The 20,105-nt window shown below is 39.0% G+C and overlaps 1 protein-coding gene across 4 annotated transcripts in view; it reads left to right on the top strand.

Moving 5' to 3' along the window:
- LOC124793147 (uncharacterized protein YJR142W) overlaps positions 1–19,616 on the top strand; it is a 287,324-nt gene extending 267,708 nt beyond the window's left edge. For 2 of the 4 annotated variants that reach the window (XM_047257997.1, XM_047257998.1), the window contains one exon: positions 16,962–19,614. In XM_047257997.1, the coding sequence (XP_047113953.1) occupies positions 16,962–17,071 (110 nt within the window). In that variant the 3' untranslated portion in view covers positions 17,072–19,614. Of the gene's footprint in view, positions 1–16,961 lie in introns of all 4 variants that reach the window. The other 2 variants (XR_007016578.1, XM_047257999.1) reach the window with 2 other exon arrangements.
- Positions 19,617–20,105: the final 489 nt, after the last annotated feature.

The raw sequence follows: 20,105 nt of genomic DNA, 5'->3' as shown, positions 1-20,105 counted from the left end.
GAGTAGGTGATGTGGGAGGATGTGTGGGACAGGTATTGCATCTCTGTCTCTTGTGGGGATATGAGTCATGAGACAAGGGTGTTAGGAGCAAGAATACAGTAGGGATGAGAAAGAATATTGTGTAGGTTAAACAAGTGATGGAATACCACTGTGGAGGGGGCAGGCAGGATAGGGGTATGATATTCCTCATTTCAGGCCACAGTGAGAGGTGGTTGAAATCCTTGCAGAAAATGTGATTCAGTTGCTCTGGCCCTGGATGGTACTGTGTCATGAGAGGAGAGCTCCTTTGTAGGCAGTTGGTTGGTATGTGAGAGGTGGCTGGTGACAAGAGAGACAAGGCATTGGAGATCTTTTCCTCTACAAGGTCGGGAGGGTAACTTCGGTCTGTGAAGGCCTCAGTGAGTTCCTTGGTATATTTGGTGAGGGCTGCTCATCACTACATATGCGATGACCATTGGTGGCCGGCTTGCACAGCGAAGACTTCTGGGTATGGAATGGGTGGCTGCTGTCGAAGTGGAGGTATTGTTGGTGTTTGGAAGGTTTGATACTGATGAATGTACTGATGTAGCCACCCTTAAGGTGGAGGCCAACATTGATGAAGGCAATTTGTTGTGTTGAGGAGGACCAGGTGAAGGGAATGGGGAGAAGGAGTAGTGGTCCAGGAGGGTGTCCTCACTCGCAGTCCAGATCACAAAGATGCCTTCAAAGAATCCAGGCCAGGTACGAGGTTTGGGATTCTGGGTGGTTAGGAAAGATTCCTCTAGACAGCCCATGAGTAGGTTGGCATAGAATGGCAGCATGTAGGTGCTCATTGCTACACTATGGATTTGTTTGTAGATGATTCCTTCAAGGAGAAATAATTGTGGGTGAGGATATATTTGGTTGTGGTGACCATAAGGATGTTGTAGGTTTGGAGTCGATTGGACATTGGCAAAGATACTGTTCTGTAGTGGCAAGCTCATAAGCATTGGGGATTATAGTGGAGAGATGTGGCATCAACAGTAAAGCAGTGCCATATGGTAAAAGAACAGGAATTATGGTTGATGTCTTTGATATAGAACAGTACATTATGGATAATAGGCTGAAGCTGTTGGCCTATGAGATCAGAGTGGGCACAGAAACCAGACAAAATAGGGCATCCTGGGTGGGTAAGTTTATGGATTTTAGGAAGCATGTAAAAGGTAGGTGTGCAGCAAGTGGTAGGGGTGAAGAGAGAACTCAGGAACCAGTTTTTGGGATAGTCCTAAGCATTTGAGGAGAAATTGGCAATTTTCTTGGATTTTTGGAATAGGGTCACTGTAGCAGGGTTTATAGGTGGACAAAGCTGACAGCAGGTGACCACCTTCACATCTGTCCTGATGACTCTTGCATATGCTATTGTTTATATATATATATTTGACGATGCTGGTGCTAATTTTGTGTTTAATATTTGATGATGCCACTATGAATGCAGTACATTAGGACATGATTTTGTAGAACAGATCTGAAGATGGTCATTATAAACCAAAACCGGTAGCCTGATAACAAAAATTTGTGACCATACACCTAAAGTAAAGGAAATTTATTCTATATTTGGGTCACTGTTTTATTCATGACCATGTTGCAGCTTGTGCTAGAGAAGACTGTTAAAAATTAGATGGATGGATGAGGTAAACAATGACCATCTAGAAGAATCTTTTGTAATCAACCGGAGACACTAACCCCTCACCTTGTTCAGAGTCATTGGTGACATCTTTGTGATGTGGACTGAGGGTGAGGACACCTTACCCACATCCCTCCAAGAACTCAACATCTTCTCCCCAATTCACTTCACCTGGTCTTCCTCAACCCGTCAATGTCAATGTTGGCCTATACCTCAAGGATGGCTACAACAGTTCCTCCGTCTATATCAAACCTACCAAGCACCAGCAATACCTCCACTTCAAAAACTGCCACCCATTCCATACCAAGAAGTGCCTTTCATACAGCCTAGCCACCCATGGTCATCCCATCTGTGGCGATGAGCAGTTCCTTGCCCAATATACAAACTATCTCACTGAGCCCTTCATGTACCGAAATCACCCTCCCAACCTCATACAGAAACAAATCTTGCGTGCCTTCTCTCTCCATTCACACACTGCTTTTCACATGCCCACTGCCTGGTCACAAAGGAGCACTCCCCTCATAACTTGGTACCTCCCAATACTGAAGCAATTGAGTCACATTTTCTGCCAGGATTTCAACCACCTCTCATTGTGGCCTGAAATTAGTATTGTACCCATTATCCTTTCCACTCCTTCCACAGTGGTATTCTGCCATCCATTTAACCTATGCAATATCCTTGTTTATCCCTTCTGTACTCTTTACCCACTATCCTTCTCACCCTTTCCACAGTGGTATTCTGCCACCTGTTTAACCTATGCAATATTCTTGTTTGTCCCTTCTGTACTCTTGCTCCCAACCCCTTGTCTCATGGCGTATATCCCCGCAAGAGGCCTAGATGCATTACCTATCCCACACATCCTCCCATCACTACGACCACCACCAACTACTCCAGTCTGGGCACAGGCATCTTCTATCCCATCAGAGGCAGGGCTACCTGTGAAAGCAGTCCTGTGATCTACAAACTAAGCTGCAACCACAGTGCTGCTTTCTGTGTGGGCATGACAACCAAAAATCTGTCTGTCAGTATGAATGGCCACCAACAAACTGTGGCCAGGAGACAGTTGGACCACCCAGTTGCTGAACGTGCTGCCCAGCACAATGTGCTTCACTTCAGTGACATATTCATAGCCTGTGTCATCTGGATCCTCCCTAACAACACCAGCTCTTTTTTAAATGTACAGGTAGAAATTTTCCCTGCAATATATCCCATGTTCCCATAACCATCCTGGCCTCAACCCCACTAACCCTGTCCTCCTCCACCTGCCTATCCCCTTCTCTGCTCTTCCTCCAGCACTACACAACCTTCTATTCTACCAACACACTAGTTCTTTTTCTTCCCTACTTGTGCAACATCAAATACCACATAGTAGAATATAGGTAGTCAGAAGCAGCAGAACACAATGTCTTTTTCTTAAAGTAAACAATTTTAACTCATTTACTGAAAAAGATCCAAAGCCCACCTCAACTTAATGTGGTGATCTTAAGCATCAACTGATAATAAAGATATGAATGCAGGAGAGAGTTTTACAAATAGCAGGGAATGTTGTAATATTGCACTTTTCTCAAGATTACAGCAGCATACTGAATTAATGGTTGTAAATCCTTAAATCACATGTGGGTTTGATCCCAAAAACTCAGGTACTACACTGGAATAGGTCACACAAGACTTACCTGTGGGTGCCTTTATACTTGGAGTGCATTTTTCCACAATTATTCAATAACTCAGAATAATCCATTTGCCCTTCCTGAAACTGATTTTACATGTAGTCGCACTTGACATTACTTTTCAGTGTGATACATGGGTATTTACTAATTATGATTATATCCAATATCATACCATCAATATTGCATTGAAAAGCAACTGAAAGTTTCATCCTGTTTGTGCATATTATCTCCACTTTGAAGTCAGAGGCAATGTTTCACACATCTTCCTTCACCCACATTCATTATAAGAAGAGTATATTTTATGTATTGTTGTTGTTGTGGTCTTCAGTCCTGAGGCTGGTTTCATACGGCTCTCCATGTTACTCTATCCTGTGCAAGCTTCTTCATCTCCCAGTACTTACTGCAACCTACATCCTTCTGAATCTGTTTAGTGTATTCATCTCTTGGTCTCCCTCTACCATTTTTACCCTCCACGCTGCCCTCCAGTGCTAAATTTGTGATCTCTTGATGCCTCAGAATATGTCCTACCAACTGGTCCCTTCTTCTTGTCAAGTTGTGCCACAAACTCCTGTTCTCCCCAATTCTATTCAATACCTCCTCATTAGTTATGTGATCTACCCATCTAATCTTCAGCATTCTTCTGTAGCACCACATTTCGGAAGCTTCTATTCTCTTCTTGTCCAAACTATTTATCGTTCATATTTCACTTCCATACATGGCTACACTCAATACAAATACTTTCAGAAATGACTTCCTGACATTTAAATCTATACTCGATGTTAACAAATCATGATTTATTTTGCTCCCCAAATAGCAAAACTCCTTTACTACTTTAAGTGCCTCATTTCCTAATCTTATTCCCTCAGCATCACCTGACTTAATTCGGCTACATTTCATTATCCTCGTTTTGCTTTTGTTGATGTTCATCTTATATCCTCCTTTCAAGACACTGTCCATTCTGTTCAGCTGCTCTTCCAAGTCCTTTGCTGTCTCTGACAGAATTACAATGTCATCGGTGAACCTCAAAGTTTTTATTTCTTCTCCATAGATTTTAATACCTACTCCGAATTTTTCTTTTGTTTCCTTTACTGCTTGCTCAATTTACAGATTGAATAACATCAGGGAGAGGCTACAACCCTGTCTCACTCTCTTCCCAACCACTGCTTCCCTTTCATGCCCCTTGACTCTTACAACTGCCATCTGGTTTCTGTACAAATTGTAAATAGTCTTTCGCTCCCTGTATTTTACCCCTGCCACCTTCTGAATTTCAAAGAGAGTATTCTAGTCAACATTGTCAAAAGCTTTCTCAAAGTCTACAAATGCTAGAAACATAGGTTTGTCTTTCCTTAATCTTTCTTCTAAGATAAGCCGTAGAGTCAGTATTGCCTCACGTGTTCCAATATTTCTATGGAATGCAAACTGATCTTCCCCGAGGTCGGCTTCTACCAGTTTTTCCATTCATCTGTAAAGAATTCGTGTTAGTATTTTGCGGCTGTGACTTATTAAACTGATAGTCCGGTAATTTTCACATCTGTCAACACCTGCTTTCTTTGGGATTGGAATTATTATATTCTTCTTGAAGTCTGAGGGTATTTCGCCTGTCTCATACATCTTGCTCACCAGATGGTAGAGTTTTGTCAGGACTGGCTCTCCCAAGGCCATCAGTAGTTCTAATGGAATGTTGTCTACTCTGGGGCCTTGTTTCGACTCAGGTCTTTTAGTGCTCTGTCAAACTCTTCACGCAATATCGTATCTCCCATTTCATCTTCGTCTACATCCTCTTCCATTTCCATAATATTGTCCTCAAGTACATCGTCCTTGTATAGACCCTCTATATACTCCTTCCACCTTTCTGCTTTCCCTTCTATGCTTAGAACTGGATTTCCATCTGAGGTCTTGATATTCATACAAGTGGTCCTCATTTCTCCAAAGGTTTCTTTAATTTTATGTAAGTCATTCTAAATTACCTTACAGTCACTCAATGAGGCTGGTTTCCTTTACGCAAGTAGTTTGACAGAAAACTAGCAGAATGCACAGTAAAGAGGCCATAGAGTCATATCGCAAGAAATAACTGAAACCCTTAGCTATGGGTAGGAGCATAGGAGCATATAGAGGGCCTCCAATTTAAAAGTGTTGTTGACCAATAATTGGTTAGATATGCACCTAGGAGATCAGTTTATGATGTGAAGGACCCTACATGCTATATACTCTCTGTAAAGAAACAGTGACTTCTGCTAAGAATATTACATCTATACTCTTCAAGCTATCTTCTAGTGTGTGGCAGAGAAGGGTACTTTGTGTACTACTATCACTTCCCCTCTATTCTGTCTACCTTTAAAGCCTTTTTGTGAATTTTATGTAGGAGGAAGCAATATATGAGTTGACTCTTCAAGGAAGAAACACTCTCGGAATTTTAACAGTAAACCATGCAGTGATGCACTATGGCTCTCTTGCAGCATCTGCCATTACTGTTGAATGAGCATCTCCAAGATGCTTTTGCACTTACTGTATGAATCTGTGCAAAACGTGCTGCTCTTCTTTGGATCTTCTCTATTCCCCCTATCAATCCTATCTGATGTGGCTCTCAGACTGATCAGCAATATTTAAGTATTGGGCAAATGAGGGTTTTGTAAGCTGCTTCATTCATGGCTGTGGATTGTTCCGGTGAATCTCAGTCTGGCTTCTGCCTTACCTGCAGTTAGTTTTATGTGGCCATTCCACTTTAAAAAACTACTTAAAAATTTACACAGATCTTTAATGGATGTGACTGCTGCCATTGTTTCTTGTGCAACCAAGTAATAATTGGGCTTCCTGCTTTTTATATGCAAAATATTACATTTCTTTATTGTGAGGGTCAGTCAGCAATCCCAGCACCAGGTATTGACCCTCTTCAGGTCTTTTGTATAGCACTGCAGTTTTCTAGCATTGTGAAATCAGATGTAAAGCAAAGCATAGGAGTATACAAAAAAAGATACCAATTGAAATGTGTTTGGGTTTCAGGACAATGTGTGATGCCTTAAATGATTCTGTAGTAAAATCTTATCAAAAGAGGTCTCACAAAACCTAAAGATATTCTGGTCAAATGTAAAGGCTGCCAGTGGAGCAAAAACTGTATCTAGACACTTTTTATCACTGAGTTAGTCCCTCTCTTAAACATAATGTATGACATACAGATCCCCCAACCAAAACTCCTTGCCCAGTAGTTGGAAGAAAATGGTCAAATTCTTCTATAAGAATGCTGTCATCCAATGTGATCAACATCCGTCTCCTGTAAAATCTTATAATATATTCTGAGCTCAAACACAATGAGGTATCTCAGACAGAATGGCCTCCTCTATGTCAACCAGCATTGGTTCCAAAAACATTGGTCATGTAAAACTTAACTCTTACTTGAATATAATAGAGGGAAACATTCCATGTGGGAAAAATATATCTAAAAACAAAGATGATGTGACTTACCAAACGAAAGTGCTGGCAGGTCGATAGACACACAAACAAACACAAACATACACACAAAATTCAAGCTTTCGCAACAAACGGTTGCTTCACCAGGAAAGAGGGAAGGAGAGGGAAAGACGAAAGGATGTGGGTTTTAAGGGAGAGGGTAAGGAGTCATTCCAATCCCGGGAGCGGAAAGACTTACCTTAGGGGGAAAAAAGGACAGGTATACACTCGCGCACACACACACACACACACACACACACACACACACACACATCCATCCACACATACACAGACACAAGCAGACATTTCTTATAATATATTCTGAGCTCAAACACAATGAGGTATCTCAGACAGAATGGCCTCCTCTATGTCTGCTTGTGTCTGTGTATTTCCAATTATTATTTTATTTGAGCTACCAGTTTCAGTGCTACATTACACCATCTTTGGCTCCCTGACTGATGTGTAGGAAGATTCCATCTCTGGTCCTGTCAAAACAGGGACCAGCATTCAGTGACTGATATTCATAGATTTCTACTTTACACAGTGATCCCTTCGATCATCATTTGCTGACTATTCATGTCCTTTGTCTCTTAGTAACTGCCATCTGGTTTCTGAATACGTTGCAAGTAATCTTTTTCTCCTTGTGTTTTTATCCCTACTACCTGTACATTTTCAAAGAGTGTATCCCAGTTAATATTGTCAAAAGCTTTCTCTAAATTTACAAATCCTACAAATCTAGGTTTTCCATTATTTAGTCTATCCGCTAAGCTACATCAAAAGGTCATTAGTGCCTCATGTGTACCTACATTTCTCTGGAACACAAAATGATCTTCCACAAGGTCGACTTCCATCACTTTTTTTTTTTTAATATTCAGCAAATAATTTGTGTCAGCATTTTGCAGTTGTGACTTACCAAGCTGATCGTCTGGTGATATTCACATCTTTCAGCACTTGCCTCCTTCAGCATGGGAATTATTACATTCTTCTTGATTTTCTGTTACCTTCACTATTTCATCTCTCAGGGCCACCCACCCATCTTCTATTGTACGAGGGCTATTCAATAAAGAATGATCATAATTTTTTTAAGGTCATAATTTCTTGTGCAAAAATTTAATCTTATGATATTCTGTTAGCTTAATATGAAACAAACACACCATATTAGTTTCATTGTTGGGACTCCTGATTCCCACCTGTGAGAGGCAGGCAAGGTCAGGCAAGGTCAGACATGTTCAGTATCGACTACTGTTGCTATGGAGGTAATACGTGAGGAACAATATGTGGCTTTGAAATTCTGCTTTGGTCTCAACAAATCTTCAGCTAAGGCCTATACAATTTTACAGGAGGCCTATGGAGAGTCTGTTCTTCCCTACAGCACAGCTTGAAGGTGGTTTAAAATGTTTAAAGAAGGGAGACAATCAATTTCGAAGGAAGGTGGACCCGATGCTCCAGTTACTGCTCTTATGGAGGAAAACATCAACATTGCTGCTGTCATTGTGGGAGAGGATCGACAAATTCTCTTAAGATCACTTTCTGAAACACTGAACATTTCATTGGGTGCCACCCACATGTTGCTGACAGAAAAATTACACATGACGTGTGTTTTTATGCGATGGGTTCCAGGACTGTCAGTTCCTGAACAGAAGAACTTTCGCAAGCAGGTCTGCATGCAGCTAAAGTTGATGTTAGAGGAAGATCAAGAGTTTCTTTCAAATGTAATCACTGCTGATGAAACTTGGCGATATCATTTTGATCCTGAGAGCAAACAGCAAAGCTCAGTGTGGAAATCTCCTTCATCACCAACCCCCAAAAGAGCAAAAGTGGTTGCTTCTGCTGGGAAAGTTATGGTCATCTCATTCTTTGATGTTCATGGAATATGTTGTACCTGCACACACATCAGTAACTGGACAATACTACAGGGATGTCCTGAAAACATTACAAGTCCATATCAGGTGCAAAAGATCACATTTCCATGAAGCAGGCTGGATGCTGCACCACAATAATGTGCGGCCGCATATTGCCAATGTTGCTGCTGAATATCTTGCAAAAATCAATGTGAAATGCATCCCTCCCCTCCCTATAGTCCGGATTTAGCCCCATGTAACTTTTTCCTGTTCCCCAACATGAAGAAAGGCCTTTGTGGAAGGCATTAGCAATCATCAGAAGACTGTATTTGAAGACTGGCAGAAATGCTGGGACAAGTGCATCGCATTCATGGGAGACTACTTTGAGAACGGCCATCAAAATTATGAGGATGAGTAAAGGTATGTTGTCAAAGAAAAATTGTGATCATTCTTTATTGAACAGCCCTCATATTTCTTTCCCCTGGTTCAGTCAATCAATACCTAATGCTCCTTTTGACACTCTCAACAACTAGCGGACTGTTAATTTATTCAGATCACATCTCCTTAGTTGCTTACTTTTCTACGATTTCTTCAGTTTTAATCTGCAGTTCGTAACCAATAACTTATCATCAGAGACCACATCTGTGCTTGGAAATGTCATAATCTCTGTCCTACTATTATACAGGTTGATTCTGGAGGAATGTTACATAATTTGTGAGGTGATTCTACATGTAAAAATATACCATAAAAGTCCTATGAACATATGTCCGATTTTCCATCATTGCAGAAATGGAGTGTATTAAAGACTGCACACATCTGTAAATGATTATGAAGAAAAATGTGAACATTACTTACTGAAGTACTGTGTAGATGCTGTTGTGAATGGAATAATGGTTGGACAGATGACCGATTAATTTTATAAGAGGTGTTCAAAAATTCCCCCTACCCATCTTGGTGGATTTGTCAACAAGTTGGAAGGTGTGTTGTGCTGCACATCAAACATCATCTTAGTGTTTAATGCACGTAACAGCATCAGTGACATGAGCGACAAGTTCTTCACACGTATCCACCTTCATAGCATACACATCCCTTTTTAACCAGCCCCATAAACAGAAGCCTAATGGGGTTAGATCATGTGATATAGCTGGCCAGTTAATGGATCTGCCATGGCCACTGTAGAGGAAATGTGTTATTCAGATACTGGGATACTTGTCTGTTACAGTGAGTCAATGATCCATCATGTTGCAGGTACATTTGCCTTTGATGCTCTAAATCCACATCTTCCAAAAGCACAGGTAGGTCCTCTACCAGGAAATGTGCTTATGCTGTACCTGTCATGCAATTTGGCAGGAACACAGGCCCTATCACCAAACCGTCAGTCGTACCACACCAGATGTTCACTGAGAACCTAACTTAGGATTTTGTTTCCTTAGTGTCATGTGGTTTCTCCATTGCCCATATATGAGGATCGCAGGTGTTGATCATACCATCGCATGTAAATGTAGCCTCATCTGCATATAAAGTGTATTGCCTCATGATTGCTCACTGATCCAACCCATTATTGCACAATGGATATGCCTGCAGCTGTTGCCTCTGTGCGATATCACAGTGCTGCAATCTGTTGGAGAATCCCCACACCTCTTTTAGGATGGATCAGTTGTCTGCTTCATCATTATTCTGCCCATCACAGCGCCTATACAACATTTTGGTAAGTAATATTCACACTTGTATTCATATCCATTCATGGATATGTGTAGTCTTCAACCCGCTCCATTTCTATAATGATCAAACATTGAACACTTGTTCATAGGACTTCTGCAGTTTATTTTCAAATGGTAGCATCACCTCACAAATTATATGACATTCCTCCTGAAACACCCTGTATAATTTATCTGAAACTGCCTCATATCCCCAGGTCTCTTCCATGTATACAGATTCCTTTCATTATCCTTAACCCAAGTCATAGTAATGAGTCTGTCCTAACTTCCTTTCCTTCAGTCCATATTATCTTCCCATTTCCCTTCTTTCCCTTTTCCTATTATGTAATTCCAGTTCTCCATCACAGTTGTTTTCATCTTCTTTAACTACCTCATTTTTTTTGTCTTATCATACATTCTTTCAATCTCTTTATCATCTTTGGTGCTAGAAGGCACGTAAACTAGTACTGCTGTGATGGATGTTGGCTTTGCGTTTATTTTGGCTATGATAATATATTCATTATGCTGTTCATAGTTGTCCACCCACATTCCTGGTTTCTTATTAATTATTATCAGTACTCCTGCATTACCTTTTTTTAAATTTTTTCTTGATAACTCAGTACTCACCTTATCAGAGGTCTTGTTCTTCCCTGCAACCTCACCTCACTAATTCCCACTACATCAAGTTTCAAACTATGTATCACACTCTTCAAATACATCAACACACTTACCCATTTATAAGATCCAACATTCCATGCTCTGAACCATGGAACACCAGATTTGCTTTTTCCTGATGACAATTGTAATTTTTTCATTGCTTTCAATGTTTGCAGTACCATTGTAACTGAAACTTCTGAAAAAGCTGCTGCCTCTCTGTTATAAGTCTTTTTAATAAATTTATATGTGTTACTTGGATACTTATTACATGCTTAATGTTAGCAGTAATGACCATCCAGCTCTGTTGAGCATGACAGGAGTCTATAAGGGGTGATCAAAAAGTTTCTGTTCGAAGGCCATACAATACAGAATCCATATACCAATCAGGCAAAATTTCCACGTGCATTGAGGCAACCACCCTGTCAACACACCAGTTTGAGGATACCCGTTTGATAAAACACCATGTCCTGTTGCATGAAGAAGTCTGTAACTGCCTGCTGCACATCTTCATCTGACAGGAATCATTGACCCTTTAGGGCCTATTTTAAGGGACCAAAGGCATGATAATCACATGGTGTGAGTGTCCAAATGTCTCTCACTCCAGTTGGAGTAACTTCTGTGGTGCGATGTTTGCGATATGGGGACGTTCTTTTACATGAAGCAGCAGCACCTAATGTTGCAGTTGGTTTTTGACAGGTGTGCTGCCCCATCCACATTCTTCATCCTCCAATGGATGTCTACCATTGTTTGTCCTTCAACAACCAAGAAAAAATAACGGTACAGTGGTCCTGTTTGGACACATTTGGTAATAACATTGCCATGGTTCACATTTATCCATTTAATAATTTAATTGTATATCTAAAAACACAGATGATGTGACTTACCGAACGAAAGTGCTGGCAGGTTGATAGACACACAAACATACACATGAAATTCAAGCTTTCGCAACAAACTGTTGCCTCATCAGGAAAGAGGGAAGGAGAGGGAAAGACGAAAACCCACATCCTTTTGTCTTTCCCTCTCCTTCCCTCTTTCCTGATGAGGCAACAGTTTGTTGCGAAAGCTTGAATTTCATGTGTATGTTTGTGTTTGTTTGTGTGTCTATCGACCTGCCAGCACTTTCGTTCGGTAAGTCACATCATCTGTGTTTTTATATATATTTTTCCCACGTGGAATGTTTCCCTCTATATTCATATCATTAATAATTTAATTGAGTAGATAAAAAAATCTACTCACCAAGCAGTAGCAGAACACACATGCAAAAGAAGGTTGTAATTAGGCAAGCTTTTGGAGCCAGCAGCTCCTTCTTCAGGCAGAGGGGTTGAGGGGAAGGAAGAGGGGTGAAGGAAAAAACTGGCGAGGTCAAGAAAAGAGGTAGATTTTGGGAAAGTCACCCAGAACTGCAGGTCAGGGGAGACATACCACACACGATGAGAAGGAAAGACTGATTGGAAGGAACTGCATCAGATGACATTTGAAAGATAGAGATTACTGCTTAAATGTCATGCATGGTTTCATAAGAGTGAAAAGCTAAGGGCATTGTGCATAATAGAGGTGGGAAGGGGGGGGGGGGGGTCAGTGAAAAGTAAGTGGGTAAGACAATGAAAGATGTAGAAAACTAAAACAGAGTAGACAAAACAGTAGTTAATGTGGAAATACTGAAACAGAAGGAATTAAAATAAATTAAGGCCAAGTGGGTGGCGAGAACCAAGGACATGTTGTAGTGCTAGTTCCCACCTGCGGAGTTCTGAGAAACTGGTGTCTAGGGGAAGAATCTAGATGTGGCACGTGTGGTGAAACAATAGCCCAGCTCTCGATTGTCCTGTTGTAGAGCATGGTCTGCAACAGGATATTGTGTGTTGCCAGTATACACCCTCTGCTTATTCCCATTGATCCTAATTGATAATTTAGTGGTAGTCACGCCGATGTAAGGGGCTGAACAGTGTTTAATAATGGCTGGCATATGACATGTGTTGTTTCACAGGTGGCTCTCCCTTTGATACTATGTTTTTCCAGTTACTGGGTTGCTATAGATGGTGGTAGGAGGGTGCATAGGGCAAGTATTGCAGTGGGAACGGTCACATCTAGGTGTGGTCGGAAAAATTTCAGACAGAATTAATCTCATTTTAGGGCATGATTTTAGGAATTCATAGACCTGTTGAAATTGGTGATTAATACATTCCAGACCAGGATAATACTGAGTCACCAGTGGTGTGCTCCAAAGTTGTTTTTTGGATGGACCAGCAGTGCCAGGGTTGGATATGATGCCCCAGGAAATCTACTTTTGAACTAGGCTGGTGGGGTAATTGCTTGCAGTGACAGCTGAGGTGAGAATAATGGTGTATTGCTGTATAGAGTCTACATCTGAACAAATATTTGCCTTGGATGCCAAGGTTGTATGGGAGGAAATGTTTGACATGGAAAGGATGGCAACTGTCAAAATATAAGTACTGTTGTTTGTTGGTAGGTTTAATGTGGGTGGAAGTGTGTAGGTGGCCTTTGGTGAGGATGAGATCAACATCAAGGAAAGTGGCATAGGATTCAGAATAGGACCATGTGGAATTTAATTGGGAGAAGGTATTCAGGGATTCCAGGAATTTTAAAAGGTCAGCATCGCCATGACTCCATATGGTAAAGATGTCATCAATGTATCTAAATCAAATGAGGGGCTAAAGGCTTATGGTTCCCAGGAACGCCCCCTCCAAGTAACCCATGAAAAAGTTGGCATAGAAAGAAGCCATCCTAGTTACCATGGCCGTACCCCTGATTTGTTTGTATGTTTGCCCCTCAAAAGTGAAGCAGTTGTTGGTAAGTATGAAGTTGATTAAGCTGAGTGGGAAGAATGCCATAGGTTTAGAATCAGGTGTCACTGACTGAGGAAATGTTCAGCAGCAGACAGATCAAGTATGTGGGACATGTTGGTATAGAGGGAGGTGGCATCAATGTCAACAAGCAAGGTGTTTGGTGGGAGTGGGATGGGCACAGATTTCACGCAATGTAGGAAATGATTGGTATCTTTGATATAGGAGGGGAGTCTTTGTACTGTGGGTTGCAGGTGCTTATCAACTAAGGCAGGTGCTTATCAACTAAGGCAGGTAAATGTTCGGTAATCCATAGTACAAAGACTCCTCTCCTATATCAAAGATACCAACCATTTCGTAGATTGTCTGAAATCTGTGCCCATCCCACACCCACTACACACCTTGGTTGTCACCATTGATGTAAAAAGCATTGCTAACTGAGAAAGCCTCTCAGCTTTGGTGCTAACTGAAATAATGTAAGCCAACTCTTGGCCTGTAACACACACTCTCCTCACCCCCCCCCCCCCCCCCCCCCCCCCCCCCGCTCTCTCTCTCACACACACACACACACACACACACACACCACAGAAACACTGTTCACTGTTCACATTAAATCAAATGAATGTGCTGATCATGCAATAGTTCTAGCTCAATCTGCCCTATGTTGTTCGTCAAAGCCAGCTCTTAACTGTTTCTCATTTCAACACTGAAATGTGCTGGTGCAGCACTCTGGAACCACAAGTCACTGCACGCAGAAAGCAGTACTGTGTCCAGTTGTTCTGTGAGTGCAGAAACTGAGCACACACTGGCTCTATTGTCCCACAAGAAAAACCAATCAGTTCCAGCCCAAATGTTGATGGAAAACCTTTTTTGCAGGGGTCTAAATAAATACAATCTTCAGAGTTTATCCAATGATCAGTTGTTGTTAGCACACAGGACAGTCTTGTATTGGGAAGGAAAATGGAGGGTTATGGTTTAACATCCTACTGACAGCACTGGAGACTGAAAGCACAAGCTTGGACTGGAAGAGATTGGGAAGGTAATGGACTGTATTCCAGCATGTGCTTTAAGCAATGTAGGTAAACCACAGAAAATGTTTTCTGGATGGCAATATAAGGATTTGAACTCATTTCTCTCAAATGTGACAGCAGTGTCTTAAGAACTATGGCACCTCGCTTGGTGTCTGATAATGGAAGTTCCCCTCAAACTTTCAGATAAATCTTCTTATTGATGCCTAAGTTGCCTCTAAACACTATCTCCCAATCTCTCTATAGCCCCTTTTGTCCATCAGGTGCAACTGTAAGCATTTTCCAAATGTTTATATTAAAATATGGATTAGCAAGTTAATTAGAGGTGTGTTTGCTCAGAATTTAGTGGACAACAAATTAAAAATAGTATTACTACTCAATTTATGCATGCCATATTTGAAATGATGTTATTTTATTTACTTATGCTGTGGCTTTATGCTGTGACAATCATAAAATGCCTCTTATTCTTTTTAAATATTTCTTTTTGTATTGAGTAGACATTAAATCATGATTCTGGAACCCTACCTCTTTCCTAATAGTTTTGATATGTTTGTTGCTAAAAGAACTAAATATTTATATTGCATGTGACCTGTTCATCTAGTGAGAGAATTCATTCGGTATTGTTGTTCTTGACTATTTGTTGTTGCTATTATTAGTGAATATACAGTTGTCCCAGTCATGAATATACCACCTATTACTGTCATATGACTGGGATACTTCCTTGTTGCACACCTGCATCATGTGGCTATTGAAACATGCAATTGCTAATTTATGCTCACCTTGATTGATTGTTTGTGACCAAACAAGTCATTAGATCAATTTCTTAGTGTGATCATTCTCATAAATAAATATTTCGTCTCCCCCATTAACTCTTTGATTCACAGTGATATGAAAAATATATAATTTTAAAATTTTTAATGGAAGCAATCTCTTTTATTACTGTAAGCTACAAATACAAGAAGACATTGGCAAAAAGTAAACAACCAATGGTTTCGAGGAGGTGATTTCACTCTGAAACCACTAGAACAAAGTTTCCAACCATCCACTATTTCATGTGTTACATTTGAAAGCAAATTCAGTTTTTTCCTGGCACAATCCTACACCTCAAAACTTCGATGAACTGATAATTCCTAACACAAATTACAGTTGTAAATAACAAGCAAAAGTGGGCCTAGAATTTAACAAATTTAGTATCAAAACTACATACTGCCCAAATGCTTTCATTTTAGAAGCCAATCATAAAAGCAGTAGTCAAAACGCAAATTTAATTGCAATAACATTAGACACATTTAATTTCACTATCAGTGGTATCCTCCCTTTAAAAAAATAATAATAAATAAATAAAACTGCAGGACACAATCACCTAGTATTCCATAGCACAATCTCCACATTGTTTGTGGCTTTGAACACTATAAATGACTGCCACAACGTGCTACATTCATAGAAGTACTTCAGTGTACTCTGTCTCGCAACAGCATCAGTGGTTTCATGCTAAAGGCACTGGTTCTTAAATAAAAATAATAATAGTAATAACAATAATGAAATGCAGGTTTCAGGCAGAACCCATTGATACCCAAATGGTTAAATGCATTGATTCATGTGCTGCAAGAACACTGATAAGCACGACATTGAGTGCCCTGAAACCAATTTCATCATCATCAACTGTTACCTGAAATTATTTTGCTCAGAAAATCTTGTAACACCTTTAATAAACCAGATTTATAACCTCCAAAGAGCGTTTCAAAAATTTCAGTGTTCTCCGATGAAAGGAATGCACTGGCAAAGGGCAAAAACTGAAGCATAGTTAACACAACTAAAAGATAAACTTATAACTGGACCATAGTGAACATCTTAATTCTTACAATTACAAAAATCCGTCTTACACTATTGCAGTCAAATAACAAGTTGCCACAATACAAGATGTTTACAATTTCTATGTGGTTTCTGGAACCCTTTCTATAATAGAAAGTGGAATTTTTGTTCTTATTGTTTTACCCAACTACCTACAAATGGAGACAAAAAAACTAGAATTCAGATGGATAATGTAGCACCTCATATACTTCCTACACGGTGGTATTATTTATTACTGAACATGTTGTTTTAACAACAATGCTATTTTGCTCTTCTAACTGAAACAGAGCTAGGTATGTCAATATTCAACTGTTTTCTTTTTAAACTTTCCAGAGCCAAACTTGCCTCAAGTTGTGGAACTGCTTCATGTGCCACTTCAGACCATCTACAGATCATGCCAGTACCAGCCTCCAGCTACAAATGGTCAAGACATTTCTGCATAGCCTCCAGCTGTAGCATATGTATTTCTTCTTCTACTTGTATAAAAACTGGAGATGTTAGATGAAAGAGAAGTAGTATTTTGCAAAATAAAATCACTTAACGAGTTTTACAAATATCTTGCTTATGTTATTAATCTGTATGATTTTGTACATCATAATAGAAATGTATTTTATGTACAAAACCAATTATCAGTATTAGGGATGTTTTAGAACATTGGGAGACTTTATTTTTCTGGTGTTCATTGTTCAGAATTATCATTGTTCATATGATTATAATCTTTACATTTATTGCATGATGTGGAAAATATGGAGAGCATCTTTTGTACAGAAGCTATTTAACTAAAAGAACAAGAGGAGCAAGTGCAGGAAAAGATTAGTGCAAATAATTGATTGTGAGATGTAACACGTATGTGACACAAAAGTGTCTCACAACACGTAACAGCCTTAAAAGTTAATCAACTTCATTTCATGGGTAAGATTAGAGAAAATTAGTTAACCTAGTGTCCAAGAAATTATTAAGTTATGTGGCATTAATAACATCTGATGTGAAGCTCAAAATTTGATACCTTGAATGACCAAGCTTGTTTTATTTTTGAGATTAAGAGATGTTGTTTTTTATAGTGCACAAATAGTATAGAACTAAATATAAGAAACCTTCATAGTTTTTCACCTTTCATGTGATGGTAAACAAGATAATAATGTAATGTGAACTTCTATTAGTATATGGAGTTTAATGCAAAAGGATGGAAAATCAGGGACAAAATCTCTATCATCTAGGTGATAGAATGCATATTGACCTTTCCGTTCTATGTTTGTATGGTGAAGGAGAAAGGTGTTTATTTTTGTGTATGTGGTTTAACATGAATTCCTCATTGGACCATAAAAATAGCTGTTCTCAATAATTTTATGTACAATTATGAAACTGTAGTCACATGTCTGATAAATCAGTATTAATGGCCAAATAAACAGAGGAGACAATAATATTAATTTTAGTTTATGTGCAAAGTATTTGATGTTTTGTTGTTATTGTAAGTTATGAGTAGGATTAAGTCAGAAAGTTATATCAACAAAGCGTATAGTCACTGTCCAATATAATACTTTCATTAAATGTCTCCTCTGCTGTTATTGTACAGTGTTTTGTAGGCCTAAAAAGTACTGGCGGTGCTCTTACTTGATGTTTGAAACTGATGAGTTCTTCATGTGAAGATGATATAAAACTTGTATTCTTGTTCATGTGTCTGCCATTTTACACATCCCCATGATGGTTCTCATATGTTCGTGACAGTTTCTACTTTCAGTCAAAAAATCATAAAGTCAGTTTTAATAAATCTCCAAGACCAACATGAATTTTTGATGGTGTTGTGCACTACATGTACATTGTACATTTGCTGAGAGCATTAACAGATTTATATGTAATGTATGCAAACAAAGATATGTAAATTAACTCATTTGAACGGGCACAGGCAGAGTCTTCTTATTTATCAAAAATTATTCTACTGATGCTTCTAACAGAGCTGCTGCCACACAACTGACCATATGTAATGTTAAATAGTTCGTGAGGACAAATTGAAATTTGTGGCGTGGCAGAGAGATGGAGTTATGCAATTAAATTTGCTTTTTATTATGCTGATATACAACAAAATATGTCAAGTTTATATTCATAAGTTTTTGTTTGTATGACTTTTCAGAGTATTTAGTTATTAATATTCCTTTCAAATAGACAAACTAAAATACTGCATGGTCATACTTTTTTCTTCGTTTTGGATGGTGTATTTACAACAGAAATCCATCCAAATTTGGTGAAGATTTACAACGAGGTTGCACCTTCATTTCAGCAGCTAAGAAATGGGTTGCTATCTTCAAACACAATTGTGTTACTCTTGAAGGTGATTGTTATGACTTAGGAAAAAGCTGATGCCATAGATGTATCAGAGAAAACAGTGTAACAGATTCTACACCAAGAATTAACTATGAAAAAGCTTTATGTAGTAGAGGTGTTGCATTGTTGCAATCAGAGGAATGTATGGAAGCTGGTGGTCTTGCACAAAAAATGACAAAGTTGTATTGATGTGCCAGAAAGATTATGGCCATTATTTTCTGGGATTCAAAAATAATCCTCTTATTATTATTATGTGAGGGACTAAATAATAAATGGTGAACACTAAAAACTCTTTGGGACTAATTAAAGGAAGAAGTCTCTGAGAAGAAACCAGCACTGCAAAAGGAGAGAGAAAATCTTTCTTCAGGACAATGCAAATTTCATTAAAAGGTTTTGGCACTGCAAAAACTGTGGGATTTGTTGGAAAATTAATACTACTCACTAACCTCTTCCATATATTCCCACATTAAAAAATACTTATTGTTAGAAAACTTTTTGAGAGCTAGGCCTATAAAGATTCTATAGCAGTGAATATCGACATTTTACAAATCTAGCAGAAGCACACTGGAGTGATGAAATCTATTCAGTAGAAAAATGTTGGAACAAAATACATTGATTTAACATGGCAGTATGTCAAAAATTAACTATATTTTTAACTAAATACCATAATTAATTACTGTTGCATCAGAAACTTACCCTCTTGTACACACATTTTGTCATTTTCATGGAATGTTGCTATACACTGTATGGCATGAACTATTTTTGCACTGTAAAATCACTGATTTACTGCAGATTCTATAATTTTTATGAGCTGTTTCAACTCTTCTATTTCATTTTACAAAATTTGACTTATTAAATGGTTTTGTGTACCCCCATGAGAAGTATTGAGTAAATGAAATGCCATTTTGTGTGCACTCCATGTTCTTTGTGAAATGTAACAAATAATACAAAGCAGCTTTTCAGTTTACAACTTATAATTGGATAAAGTCCCACAAGAGGATTTATTATTTTTGTTGTTAAATCATAGACATATATTTAGGTTAAAAGAAGTCATTGTTCTGCAGAAGCTTCTTTGACATGCCCTATGAGATACGCTGAAAATGTGATCAAAATTGGCTAATAGTAGGAAATAAAATATAATACATAAATACAGCCCCT

Source organism: Schistocerca piceifrons, chromosome 1 (genome assembly GCF_021461385.2).
Source record: "Schistocerca piceifrons isolate TAMUIC-IGC-003096 chromosome 1, iqSchPice1.1, whole genome shotgun sequence".
Taxonomy (NCBI): domain Eukaryota; kingdom Metazoa; phylum Arthropoda; class Insecta; order Orthoptera; family Acrididae; genus Schistocerca; species Schistocerca piceifrons.
This window is presented reverse-complemented; position numbering and strand designations above follow the sequence as displayed.